At 42.3% G+C, this 14,671-nt stretch overlaps 1 protein-coding gene across 5 annotated transcripts in view; it reads right to left on the bottom strand.

The window, feature by feature from the left end:
* Positions 1-14,671, bottom strand: part of atf7ip (activating transcription factor 7 interacting protein) — a 75,121-nt gene that overhangs the window by 7,357 nt on the left and 53,093 nt on the right. For all 5 annotated transcript variants that reach the window (XM_060898907.1, XM_060898904.1, XM_060898908.1 and 2 more), the window contains 2 exons: positions 12,954-13,028; positions 12,756-12,817 (listed from right to left, as the gene is read on the bottom strand). In XM_060898907.1, the coding sequence (XP_060754890.1) occupies positions 12,756-12,817; positions 12,954-13,028 (137 nt within the window). The remainder of the gene's footprint in view (positions 1-12,755; positions 12,818-12,953; positions 13,029-14,671) is intronic.

The raw sequence follows: 14,671 nt of genomic DNA, 5'->3' as shown, positions 1-14,671 counted from the left end.
CGAACTTCTTCGTGTGGTTTGCATGAAGGGGCAAGGATTTGAAAATAATTACCAGTTAGTAATTTGTCATGCGTGTTCTATCTGCTAAAGATCTGCTAATTCTTCTTTGCATTGATTTTTCGTCGATCTTATTTTTGATTCTACTTCCGGTTAGAGTGCCCCTAGCGGTGGAAGAAAAATCCACAGAATAGCCGCACCTTTGTATAAGTCGCATAGTTCAAAACCTAGGAAAAAAGTAGCGGCTTATAGTCCAGAAAATACGGTAATTATTGTGTTACCTGAGAAATAGCCTCTTTGTTTCTAACCCTAACCAGACTTCACACTCCGTGTGTTTACATGCACATCTAAATCGAGCTACTGTCGGTAATCGAGCCAAGGGTCCCAGCAGGGGTGCCAGAGAAATCCAATCCTACATGCACACAAGGAAATCGAGCTATTGTGTGAGGTACATTGTGCACCCGAGCCACAGGTGGTGCTACACGCCCCATCGTGTTGGTACACTTCCAGTTGTAGTCATGAAGAGCTATTCAAGAGTATAAAGTTTTCAGTTCCGTGTTCAAGCTGTTAGGCTTGCTCTAACAGACTGTATGGCTACAAACTGTCCTGCGCAGACCACTTTTGTAAGACAACTTATTTTGCACAATTGTATATTTTTCTAAAGTCCATTTTTTGCTTACAATTTAACTTGTCTTAATAAACACAAAAAGTTCAATTGTTTTGTTTTTATTGACATTCTTCAGATGTTAGACACTATATATTATATATATATATATATATATATATATATATATATATATATATATATATATATATATATATACACACACACACACACACACACACACACACACACATATATACAGTGACTTGTTTATGTACACAATTCACAGCTATGCAACAGCTGTACAGATGTATTTGGTGATACAGTAAGTGAGCTAAATTTTAACAGTGCAAACAATGCCACAAAAAGAAAAGATTCATGATGCAGTTGTCATGATTCGTTGTCATGCCGACCAAGGCTGTTGTGTTTCCCGCTTGTGGTCTCGTCACTTCCGGAAGGGGCAGTGCTGAAGTAAGTAGCTCGACTACGTAGCTCAATAGGATATACATGCACTAAGTAGCTCGGCTAAAATTGCATAATCTAGGTCGTGTAGCTCGATTACGAGAAATCAAGTTCGGTTCAATTTCAGCCTAGCTAAGGTGTTTCCATGGCATTTAGAACTTCGATTTCAGTCGAGCAACGGCAGAAATTCGATTTTCTCTATGTGCATGTAAACGCACTGACTGTCACAACCAAGGCAACCAAGAAGGATCAGTTCTAACCCCAACCCCAAATCCTGGATCTAACCCCAACCTGAGCTCACCCCTAACCCAACCCCTAGCCTTAGCCCCTAGGCCAAAACCTAGCCTCAAATAATAATGGAATAATAACCCAAATATAACATGGGGGTATTGACCAGGCACTTGCGGAGCATTGAAAATGGGGCTCGGGAAGGACAGTGCACAACACAGCCTTGGCCTAGGCCAGGATGTGGATCTTTCCAGAAACCCTAACCCAAGTGTGTGATTGAGCAGGACAGTTCAGAGACAGACCACATCAGATGAGGAGGAAGAAAACATGCACGTCAAACCCCCTTGTAATAAAAAACAAAATAGTTGCAGATGTGGGCATAACACCTGGATCCACAGAGAAGGCGAAAGATGGCACTGTGTGGTTCCACCACAAAGTTGGAGACTTTTCTGCTCATGAAACTCCACAAACAGCATTCAATGGATCTGGAGGGCCAACAGTTTGCAACACACAAAAATCACAAGTCGCCTTCAAAGCTTCCTGTGTTTGTTGGATATCAGTATGTTGTTGACCATCAGAGACTGCACAGTCCAGGAGGGCCATAGAACAAATCCCAGCTGGCAGCTGAGTGTCTTCGAGCTGATGGCGTTCCTCACAATCCTTTTTCGAAGGGCTGCCAAGGGCTACATTGGTGCCATGTGACTCATGTGGGCCAATAGATTCGGCAACCCAGATATCAAAGCCATAATGCCTCGTAACCGCTTTCTTGAAATAAAGTGGTACCTTCGCTTCGACAACAAGGACACCCGCAAGGAGCGCATATAAACGGACAAATTTGCAACAATTTCAGACATCTGGCAGGGGTTTGTTCAGAATTGTGTGTCGTCCTACAGTCCAGGGCAACATGTTACCGTGGATGAGCAGTTATTTCCTTCAAAGGTTCGTTGTCCCTTTCTGCAGTACATTGCATCCAAGCCTGACAAGTTTGGAATCAAGTTTTGGATTGCAGCAGATCTGGACACAAAATACATGTGTAATGCCATTCCTTACTTGGGAAAAGATCCCACTCGTCCAACGGGAGAGAGGCTATCAGAGAATGTTGTTTTGAAATTGATGGAACCATTTATGGACCAGGGAAGGACTGTAACTATGGACAATTTCTTCACCTCTTTGTCTTTGGCTAACAGGCTTCTTCAACGAACAACAACTCTGCTTGGCACCATCAACAAAAATCGTCAGGAGCTACCAGCAACTGCAAAGGAAACCTCGGGGCGCCAGTTGTACTCCACAGGTGTTCACATCTGGAAGTGCCTTGCTGATGGTGTTTGCAACAAAAAAAAAAAAGAAATATGTCTTCTGAGCACCATGCATCAGAAAGTGGAAATTGTGGACACCCAAAAACCAAAACACTGTTGATTACAACCATTTCAAATGCGGCGTTGATATCATGGACCAGAAATTACGCAACTACTCGGTGCATGCAGGAACACGAAGATGGCCCATGGCTGCGTTTTACAACCTGCTTGACATGGCTGTCACAAATGCACATGTCTTGTACACAGCATGTACAGGATCCAAAGAAAGTCGCCAATTGTTCATGCTGGAGCTTGGAGAGGAACTTCAAAACAGGCTTTTGCAGGAAAAGGCACAAGGGGAAGAACACAAACAGCAGCATGAGAGAGTTTCTCAGAAGAAAAAGACAGTGCCAGGTGCGCATACTCTGCAATAATAACAGAAGCACCGAACTTTGTGTACGCTGCCGCAAATACACCTGTGGCAAATCTAGGAAAGACTCACCATGGGAATGTGGAAACTGCTAGGTGGGACAACTGTATGCTACATTTCTGTGCTTTGTATAGCCTCCATATGTAGTGAGCCTGCTTTTCTTAGTGTGAAATAAACATTTATTTTCTTCTTGAAGTTATACTGTGTTTGTAGTTTTTCCAAGCTGAAATAGTGTTTTTGGGGGCACTAATTCCAGTCAGTCATCGGTCCTCTGACATTATGAGCTTGGCAGAGTAAATTGTCATTGAAATTGGGGTGTAACCTACAACCAAATTACCATTCATGAATAGCAACCTCAGTGGGGGGTGGAGTGGCTGTTCACAATACAATGGAGACCGTTAGCACCTTGAGAGGAATACACAATTTTTGCAGAGGGGAGGGGGCATGCAGCAGAAGTGAAAATCTCTGGGCCTTTTAATGAACTGTGTTTATCACATCAACAAAGAAAAAAAAAAGCCACACAATGCCAAGGCTCAGGAAAAGAACCACAGTGCCGTGATTAGTTAGGCCATCAATGACTGACAGAGCCCCGGCACATAACTAAGCATTATAAAGTGAAAAAAATATTTTTATTGAAAAAACAAGAATGTAATGGTTTCTAAAATGATTTTACCTAACGAAATTTTCTGCTTTAATCCACATTTGCTGGTGTTGAGCGTTTTTTTTTTTTGCTTCTCAAAGTCATCTCTTATCACAGATCACTCACTGCTGGAGTGTGCAAGCTTCCCTGCCCCCTATTTGTTGAAAATCTTCTGTATATGTCAGGTTTTTAATATTGATTTATTATTATAATTGTTAATAATTAATCTGCAGAGACACTGTATAAGCTAGTTTATTTTTATGATACATATATTGAATGATGGGCCGCCATTGTCATATCATTAATGGGAAACATTATCATTATTATGCTAGCCTATTAATGTAACAAGAAAAGAAAGCGCGGATACTGTTCAAAAGGTGTAAGAGCCATGAAAATGCTTGCGGCATAAATATCTGGCCAGTGCGGTCCTTGCTGGTGGCACTGCTTATAAAAGTCCTCCTCCCGCTCAGCAGAAAGAGCTCGGAGCTCAATGTCTGGCAAGGGAGTTGTTGCAGCCGGGGTCCTAGGGGTGGGTCCAGCAAAGGCTGGTGTTGAGGGATTGGTCTGTGGGCCCACTTCTGCCAATCACATGTGGCCCCCATCACATCACACCCCACCTCCCATCCCCGCCAAGTTAACGTTAAATGTCACCACTGTGCCACAGTAGGTTACATTACAACCAAGGTGAAGTGCAGCAGCAGAGAGAATTCCCAGCAGATTCGTTCAATGAGAGAAAATGAAAGTCAACACAAGAGAAGGCAAAATTTAGCATGCAGGGGCATTAACGTTACACAGAGCTGTGAGATCACTACAAAGAGAGACCACCACGATGCTCAGCTCCCAGAAAACTGCAGAAGTAAGTATCCAACTCATTGAGGGAATGTAAAATAGTTTACATTAAAGTACGTACGAAAGCAATTGATTTTTTCTCTAATGTTTTTCCTTAATTTTCACAGCAATATCCTTGCTGCAATCGATGATCTGACAAAGACCAACACCGAAATGAATGCCCGAGCCATTCAGCAGAAAATCAAGGCAGATTTTGGTGTTGAAGTGAGCACGACAAGTATACGCCGTGCTCGCAGATGGATGGGTTGGAAATTCTCCAAGACCCGTTTCTGCCCAATGCTGAAGGAGCGCAACAAAGAGGCAAGGCTGCAGCAAGCTTCTGAGTGGAAGGCGTCAGGGGAGACATGGCACAATGTACTCTTCACCAACGAAACGACAGTTGCACTGGAGCACTTTGCAAGGCAAAGTTTCCACAGAAAGGACCACTTCGTTTCAAAACCACAACACCCATTGAAGCTGCATGTATGGGGAATGATTTCCAGGCGAGGGGCAGATCCCTCTGTCATCTTTGATGGGATAATGGACAGAACCTACTTCGAGGAGACCATCATAAAAGAATTTGCGGGGCCATACGTCAAGAAATATTTTGGGTCTGATCACCGCTTTTTCCAGGACAACGATCCAAAGCACACCGCAGCTGCAGCTTGCATGGCATCAGAGGGCATCAACTGGGTTAAAACTCCAGCAGAGTTCAATTGAATCCAATTGAACTGGTTTGGCACTCCATGAAGGACTATATCCACAAAGAGGCAAAGCCAGGTACAAAACAGGAGCTAGTCCAGGCCATACATGTGTTCTGGGAGACGAAAAGGACCATGGATTTCTGCAACAGACTTATAACGTGTTTATCAAACGTGATAAATCTGGTTATTAGGAAGAAAGGAGGGGATAGTGGGAAATGATAACCATCTTGTCGGTTCAAATACGATACTGTTTTGTGATTGCACTGTGTGTGCATGTTTTAATAAAAATACACAAATGGCATGAACCTCTCTACTGTCTCTTATTACACTAAAGAAAGGGCCTGACCGAGTCATTGCGTATTATTGAAAAAAAAAAAAAAGAATGAATGATACACGGACTGTGTATCATTCGTTCTTTCCATTTTTAATTGGCAATCATCTCATCTCATTATCTCTAGCCGCTTTATCCTGTTCTACAGGGTCACAGGCAAGCTGGAGCCTATCCCAGCTGACTATGGGCGAAAGGCGGGGTACACCCTGGACAAGTCGCCAGGTCATCACAGGGCTGACACATAGACACAGACAACCATTCACACTCACATTCACACCTACGGTCAATTTAGAGTCACCAGTTAACCTAACCTGCATGTCTTTGGACTGTGGGGGAAACCGGAGCACCCGGAGGAAACCCACGCAGACACAGGGAGAACATGCAAACTCCACACAGAAAGGCCCTCGCCGGCCACGGGGCTCGAACCTGGACCTTCTTGCTGTGAGGCGACAGCGCTAACCACTACACCACTGTGCCGCCAGGCTCATATCAAAAAAGTAAAAAATATGAAAAACCAGTCATTTTTTTCGTTTTTTGTGTTAAAATAAAAAGAAATAAAATAACCGGTCACTTTTTCATTTTTTGATTGCCGAGTGAAAATAGAAAGAATGAAATGATACACGGATTCAAACAATTAAGCTATGCTTTCATCACAAGCATATTGTTTAGCGTGCCCTATAAGGCCTACTTCATGAAACAGTGATCAGTGGCTATATTCAACTTGTAATAGATTTCAGTAGTTAGTAAAGTCTTATAAGCAAAAAAAAAAGTCCGTTTTCAGTCATCCCAACATTGCCACTATTTAATATTGCCTAGCCTATTTGAAAGCAGGACCTACATGTAACGCTAAAAAGTGCAGTGTTTCATTGCAAGGGTCACTTTTTTTTTTTAATATTTATTTTTGAGCGAGTTTGCCTTTGTTTAATAGTAGCTGGTATAGAGGTTGGCAGAAAACAGGGAGAGGAGTGAGGGTGAAAAACCCAAGGCAAGAATCAAACCATGTTTCAGGAGTTACAAGACATGTGCAGTAACCACCAGACTACCAAGACCCACAGTTTTGCCTAGTCCTGCACTGAAAAAAGTAACCTATAGAATTTACCCAATAAATCTGAGGTAACAATTTGCATTGACTTGTTTGGGGTAGATTTAATTCCATATATTGAGTATAAAATAACTGAAATAAAAAGCTATGAAATACTTAAATAAATTGGGTAAAATTTACCTCACATTTATGTATCTATTCAACAGCTACTTTCTCATTGAAATTGGGTAAAATTCTCTTGTTTGCTAGTAGGTAATACCTGATAATTACTAATCAAAGGTAATTAATATCACTTAGTAACCATTACTTTTTCGGAGAAGGTAAGATGTACCCCCCAAAAAAAGACTTTCAGATGGTTCATCATCTCAATGTTTTTAATCCAGAAAAAAAAAAAAAGAAAAAAAAAAAACAGAATAAAGTGCAGTACAACAGCTTCACACAACATTTCAAGTAATGAACCTGTTTTATAACTCACTAAACTAACAGCCGGAGAGAGGAAGATGGCAGTCCGAGAGTTCCCGGTCCCGCTCACTCAGACGCACAGTCTGACGCATGCGCAATTTGGAGCACAGGACTCATGGCTTTGGGGTATATTTTACCGTATTTTTCCATGTAACAGTTGTTACTGTTAACAAATAGGTAGCATATGTATAATTTACCCATTACTTTATAATTCCTTGGCTGACTGCAATAATCAAGAACATTTTTTATCTGGTTTGCATAGATTATATTTACCACTCTCCAAAATCACTTCTTACAGTGTGGCAGCCTGACAGATAGTTGCCTTGGAAACATGCTTAGAGTCACTGATGTTAAACTATGAATGCCAAAAAGCAACACAAAGAATGTAGGCCTATTACAAAATGATACGAGGGCTGAGGATATTGTTCAGATGAATGATCGATTGTACAGAAAAACGGAAACACTCAAACATAACGATAAACTATCCAGCCGGGTCTGATCACATTCTCCCCACGGAGATATAGTATGTGCTTCAATATTAACTGGCTCTTTAAGAAGAGGACGCACCAGTCTGCAGGCTTCAGTCTGAACCAGCTTTGTGAAACCGAAAACCCAGAGTTTCCTTCATCTCAGAGTCAACATACTCAGTTTTTCCACAAAACCTGCTTTCTGAAACGGAGCCCCGTGTAGCCGGTTCTTTCGCCGATAGCATCGCTTGCGGAGGGCTGGGGTTACCCTGCAATTTTCGGGTTGTCACAAATTGTAACAATTAACGATGCAGCAAATAAAAAAATGTCTGAGTAAAAGCATCAAACTCATCGAAAATATGTAGTGAAGTAAAAGTGGAAGTACTGTAGGGGAAAAAAAAAAAAAAAGCCTACACCAGTAAAGTACAGATACAGCATTTTAGTACAATAGTGAAGTAGTGTTACTTCGTTAAATCTCTGCCAAAGCAACGTGTAAAAACATTCAATAAAATGATTTAATATCCAATATCTAATCTATCCTAATCGTTTTGGGAAGAATCATCATTTGTAGTAAACTATAATAGGCTATACAGTCAGCAACTTTTTTTTAAATTTTGTTGTTACTGTATGTGCCGCCTGTCCTCCCAGCATTTGGCAGTTTCAAATCTGATGCATTTGTTTAACTTGCATAATATGCATTTTTGCCTCTAAACGGAATGACTGTAGGCTATGTTTTTTTTTTTTATGAGAGAAGCGCCATCTAATGGCGACACCACGGAATCGAATGAATGGGCGTGTTTAGAATTAAAATAGGAGACGGAGAGGGTGTAAGCCCTGGCTGGCAGCCCGCTGGCTTTCAGCTGGAAACGGCATGGCAGTCGCATGGCGTGCAGCTGGAACGGGAAAAATTCAGTGGCTCCTACCGTAGGTTAGCCTCCACTCCCATTGTGTATCCACGAGCCTTTGGTATCCATGACTCAGTCACCAGTTCACTGGTTGTCCTTCTTTGGACCACTTTTGGTAGGCACTAACCATTGCATACCAGGAACACCCCTCAACACCAAGACTTGCTGTTTTGGAGATGCTCAGACCCAGTTGCCTGGCCATCACAATTTGGCCCAATCAGGCAACAAGAGAACGGACTGTTCTCTTGTTGTCTGATGTATCCCACTCCTTAACAGGTACCACTGTAACAAGATCAATATTATTCACTTCATCCGTCAGTGGTTTTAATGTTATGGCTGGTCTGTGCAAATAGAGTTAAATGTCCCAATGGTTTGGTCATTATATTTCCTAAAAATCATGGTTCACTTCAAAAAAAAAAAAAAAAAAAGATTAGCTTGTGGAAGACACACTGTAAGGAGTTTCCTCTTCTGTATGCCATAACGAAGGCCATTAATGCCATCATGTTCAGTCAAAATCAGCTTTCTGGAAAAAAAATCACCCACTATTGTGTCAGCATTAACTGGCTACAATGCCTCTTCAATCCAGTGGATGGCTTCTTTAAAAAGGTGTCAAATCCATCCATCAGTGCGTTTACATGCACATAGAGAGAATCGAATTTCTGCCGTTGCGCGACTGAAATCGAAGTTCAAAATGCCATGTATACACCTTAATTCGGCTGAAATTGAACCGAACTTGATTTCTCGGAATCGAGCTACATGACCTAGATTATGCGATTTTTGCCGAGCTACTTAGTGCATGTATACCCTATCGAGCTACGTATTCGAGCTACTTACTTTAGCACTGCCCCTTCCGGAAGTGACAAGTGACGAGACCACAAGCGGGAAACACAACAGCCTCGGTCGGCATGACAACGGCATGAATCTTTTCTTTTTGTGGCATTGTTTGCACTGTTAAAATTTAGTTCACTTACTGTATCACCAAATACATCTGTACAGCTGTTGCATAACTGAATTGTGTACATAAACAAGTCATTGTATTTGTGTGTGTTTATATATATATAAATAAATAAAATGTCCAACATCTGAAGAATATCAATAAAAACAAAACAATTGAACTTTGTGTGTTTATTAAGACATAAGTTACATTGTAAGCAAAAAAAAAAAAAATTTTGTAAGCAAAAAATGGACTTTAGAAAAATATACAATTGTGCAAAAATAAGTTGTCTTACAAAACAGTGGTCTGCGCAGGACAGTTTGTAGCCATACAGTCTGTTAGAGCAAGCCTAACAGCTTGAGCACGGAACTTGTGAACACGGAACTGCCAGTGTTGCCAGACTGGGCAGTTTTAAGTGCATTTTGGCGGATTTGAACATGTTTTGGGCTGGAAAACGTCAGCAGTATCTGGCAACACTGCTGATAACTTTGTTTATACTCTTGAATAGCTCTTCTTCATGACGACAACCGGAAGTGTACCAACACGATGGGGTGTGTAGCGCCACCTGTGGCTCAGATGCACAATGTACCTCACACAATAGCTCGATTTCCTTGTGTGCATGTAGGATTGGATTTCTCTGGCACCCTGCTGGGACCCTTAGCTCGATTACCGACAGTAGCTCGATTTGGATGTGCATGTAAATGCACTGCATGACTCGCTCAGGTGACCGGGGCTGTAATTCTTTAAGTGACTCACTATTACCCCTTTTCCACCAAATCAGTTCCAGGGCTGATTCGGGGCCAGTGCTGGTGCTGGCTCACAACTCATTCAACTTGCGAGCCAGCTGAGAACCAGTTTGCTTTTCCATAGCTCGGGGTGCTAAGAGGATCCATGTCATTACGTCACTGTATACGTCAGTTACGTTGCTGCGTTTGCATAAACCTTGGCGCGAACATTGAAGCAACACGGAGAAGAAGCAGCAGCAACAACAATTTCACATTTGTACAGCTGCTGCTTCTGGCTTTATGGTGCTTCATTGGGATCAGAAAACGGCAGATCCACTATGTTTGTGTTGATCGACAGGTTTTGAGTGGACGGCGATTACGTTCTTTACCTAATAACGTTTTGATTCTTACTTATACTGAATGCGAGATGGTTATGTTAGCCTTTGTTATGAGCTAACGTTAGCCGGTGTTATGTCGGCTTTGGCGGTCTTGCTAACGTTGTTGGTCTTAACAACTCCGCCCCCCCGCTGATGTAAGCGGTTCTTTCCTCTGGCCCAGCAAAGAGCTGGTGCTAGCCTGGAACCGGTTTTTCTGGCCCCAGAGCCAGTTCTTTGTCAGTGGAAACAGAAAACCCGGTTCCAAACTAAGCACTGGCCCCGAACCAGCCCTGGAACTGATTTGGTGGAAAAGGGGCATGTGATGCAGAGTTCCACCAAGTATGGTTACCAGTAAAGGGGTCATTTTCTTTTCGAGGTCTTCATCTGCAACATCGGATGTTTATTCCCTTGGCAAACCTCTATGCACAGAAGTGTAACTGGGTGATGTGTCACTGCCAGCAGCACTTATTCTGAACTGATAACTGGGTCTTTAAATAATGTCATATCACAAATTTCTGTCTTTGGAGGCAGCATTTGAAGAGGGTCTTCCAGTTTGCACCAGCTTTTCAAGTTTCCCCATCAACACAAAATACCATTTTCAGTTTCATAGATCACAATGTCAAAGTACTCTTGTAGAGAGCGTGCACGTGAGGTCACGAGGTCATGTGATATTTGTTTATCTGCCATCTTGTACGGCATGGCCGCGCATAGAACTTAGACGAACCCGTTCTAATTATCAAGTGTGTGGGAGTAGATCTTTCGAGAATGGTTCTCTTGTTCAGCATTTGGTTGTACCAATAGACAGAGCCAAAAGGAGGGCCTGTCATTTTATAGATTCCCCGCAGACGAGGAGAGACGCACAAAATGGGTGTCCGCTGTGCGAAGAGAAAACTGGTACCCCAGTTCTACCAACTGAATTTGTAGTGAACACTTCATATCAGGTAGGTGTAATTCTAATTCAATACTCCTAGTACATCTGTTAAGTTGATTTTCGGATTGATAGCGGTGATGTGGATTTTTTTTTCAGACAAAAACATACATATTTACAACCCTGTCATTATCTGGAACTGAGTTTAGATTTTGAACATTCTTACGATAAAACGTCCTGCATAGTCTCTTTATGATAAACGTCTTAATGCCACTTACCCGTGAGGTTATCAAGTAGACATTCTTCTTCGGAACCTTCCAGAGGTATAGTTGGGATACCCATCCCGCAACAAAATATTTATAAGCTTCCAGGCTCTTGTAAGCTTTGAGGGCTTTGCCAGTGTAACACAATTCACGATTAACAAGAAAATTGTAAATGTCGTGGTAGGCCAGATCAGGCAAATCGCTGGCACCGCAGCTCCGAATTTCCCTGAACAAAGATTGCGGCAAGTTGTATGGATCTGCAATCCCCAACCTGGAACACTTTTCCACGTAACGCTGCCTCACGTCACCTTCAAGATGCTGAACAAACTTAGACAAGTTTGTAGATGGGGTATTTTCCAAATTTTCTTGGGGATTACTCCCTGGATCCATTACGCTCACGCAAGGTAAACAATCCTGAAGCCGTCCAATATGGCAGAGTAAACACAGACGGGTCACGTGACTGCACATCCTCTATACTCTTAGGCCCCGTCCACACGAGTATGCAGCCTCACCCAATATGCTGTCGTTTTGAAAAAAATCTCCGTAAACATGGCGTCGTTTCGATTCACTGGAAACAACCCAAAGTGCTGTAGTACATATGCCAGGCCTGTATGTGGCGCTGTGACGCCGCCACACCAATACACTAAAACCGGAAGAGAAGCCATGGAGCATGCGTATAAAGGTCATGCGCTGTTTACAAAACAAGCTCATAACACGAGAAGTTTTGTTGCTCCTCGCAGTAATATAAAAGCAGAAGGTTTTGTTGTAGCAGCCGTAATAGACTGAGTTGTTTCTGCAGTACGAGCACAAGCCTGTAGTCCGCCGTTATGATGCGTCTAGCGGCGGCGGCTGAGGTTAAAGGTTAGAGAGGCGGGGCTTATACGTCATCGTTTCTGAAAAAATCCGCTTCGCCGTCCAGACGACTCCGGGCTATCTGGCGTTTTAGGATTTTTCCACTCTGGGACCCGTTTTCAAAAAAAATACCGGTTTCACACCTCGAAAAAGCCAGCTCCGTCTGAACGCGAGGCCGAAACGATAAAGTATTTATGCAGATTCGACAAAAACGTACTCGTGTGGACGGGGCCTTAGTTCTACCGCTCAGGCTGAAACAATCTTGAAGACAACAGGAAGTAGAATTTTGCAGACACCTGTTAGCTGCCATTAATTAGCAAAACCTTAAATGAAACACTCACCGTTGAGTTGTTGGCGTAGTCGTGGGTGTGAGAGTAGGTTTAGCAGCAGTGGCAACAGCAACCTATTAGAGAACAAAAATACTTACTTTCCAAAGCAAGCTGTTCAGTTAATCAATTACTCAAAATGTCTTGTCTTGAGGCAATGAAAATGTAAAAAGAGCCATGATTAACTGATTTGGTTGTAATCTTTCCACCCACCTCTTGAACTTTCTTGGAATTCTCAGATACCTGGTTAGCAGCTCCAAACTTCTTGGTAAGTCGTGCAATCTTACTCTGAAACCAAGAATGAGTTTGTTAATAGAAGATTTTCTAAATTTGCCATCTTTAGCACAAAGTTCTCCATGATCTCAAAACATCCGCCTTCTACATCATTATCCATTTACTGCTGTGATTCAAGGACCCCTCTAAAGTCTAAGGCTACATCCACACAACAACGGCAACGAGATGTTATTTAAAAATATATCGTGTCCAAATGGGCAACGATCAGTAAAATATCAGGTCCATATGGCAACGCAACGCTTGCTGAAAACGATGCAATACACATGCCACACCTCTAGGGGCGCTGTAAGACGGTCCCTTCGGAGACACCAGAACAATAGAAGTAGTAAGGACGCATGCGCATAAACTATTATGCGCGAGACTTCATATTAGCCACAAAGTCAGGAAAATCTGTTCGTAAAATTACATTATAATGACCAAATACAATGAAAAGTATTTTTCCAGTCTCACCTGTGAAAGGTAATCCCATGTGATCTCGTTTGGGCAGCAAACCTGTTGGTACAGTTAAACGCAGCTAATCTTTATTCTCCGCTTTGACCTATCCAATATGGCGGCGAGGATGACGTATGATTCTATGCGGAAGGCGGCGTCTTTAATGGTCCGGAATAAATTGAATGATACACGTTGATGGATTAATTTGCTCCTCTACGCCCTTTTTGAGGAATGTATTGTCGGACTTAAGCCAACATCTGAAGAGGTGAGATCGCTCCTTTTTTTTCCCCTATTTTTGCTGGCGGGATTGACTCTGCCCTAAGGGCAGAGTCTCTCTCTCTCACTTTGCACCATTACACAATAAATATTCACAGTGAAAATATTTTGTAAGCGCGTTTCATGAACCAAGTTATAGGATTTGTTGACAACTCGCATCGCATCGCAATGAGATGATCATTGGCACTACTGGTGTTAAGAATCAGACCATTTCATAAATTAATATTTTGCTGTAGAGCTGCAGTGTTTGTACAATTGCATGTTTTTGCTTCACTATTACTGTCACTATTCTGCTTCTTGCATTACTACTGTGAACTAACACTGAACATAATAATATCCAAGCTCGTGTTTCACTCTCACTAGTGCTCTGTAAGGCTTTTTCCTGGTGATATCCTGGTGATATTCGTTACACTTCTACCCGGCGTGAAGCACTCACAGTCATGTGGTTGTGACGTCATCGTAAACAAATCCGTTCTACTCATCCAGACGACTTCACAACGGCAACGTTGCCAGATCTTTCCACTCTGGAACCCGTTCTCAAAAAGATTGCGTTTTGGGCACCCAAAACGCCGGTGCCGTGTGGATGCCAGGCCTAAACGATAAGCAATTGTATCGGAGTCACCTGAATCCGTTGCCGTGTGGACAGGGCCTTAGTCTGGGGCATCCAAATTACAAGGCCATTTGTAAATGAAACTAAAATAAAAAAATAAATAATAAGTTGCTCCACTGTTAATTTTAATTTAATTCCAGGTTTGAACACATGGTGTCACCCTCACAAACAGACGTTGGAGGGAAAGAAAAATAAATAAATAAAAATTAGCTCCCGATCTCCTTGCTTTGCTCATTCCCCTCTTCAAAAGGTGAATGACGTTCATTTTATACCTATGATAATATTAAAGCTTTCGGGTAGCCATTTTGACACCGGTGAT

Source organism: Neoarius graeffei, chromosome 18 (assembly GCF_027579695.1).
Source record: "Neoarius graeffei isolate fNeoGra1 chromosome 18, fNeoGra1.pri, whole genome shotgun sequence".
Taxonomy (NCBI): Eukaryota; Metazoa; Chordata; class Actinopteri; order Siluriformes; family Ariidae; genus Neoarius; species Neoarius graeffei.
Note: the sequence above shows the minus strand (reverse complement) of the source record. Positions and strands in the feature narration are given on the sequence as shown.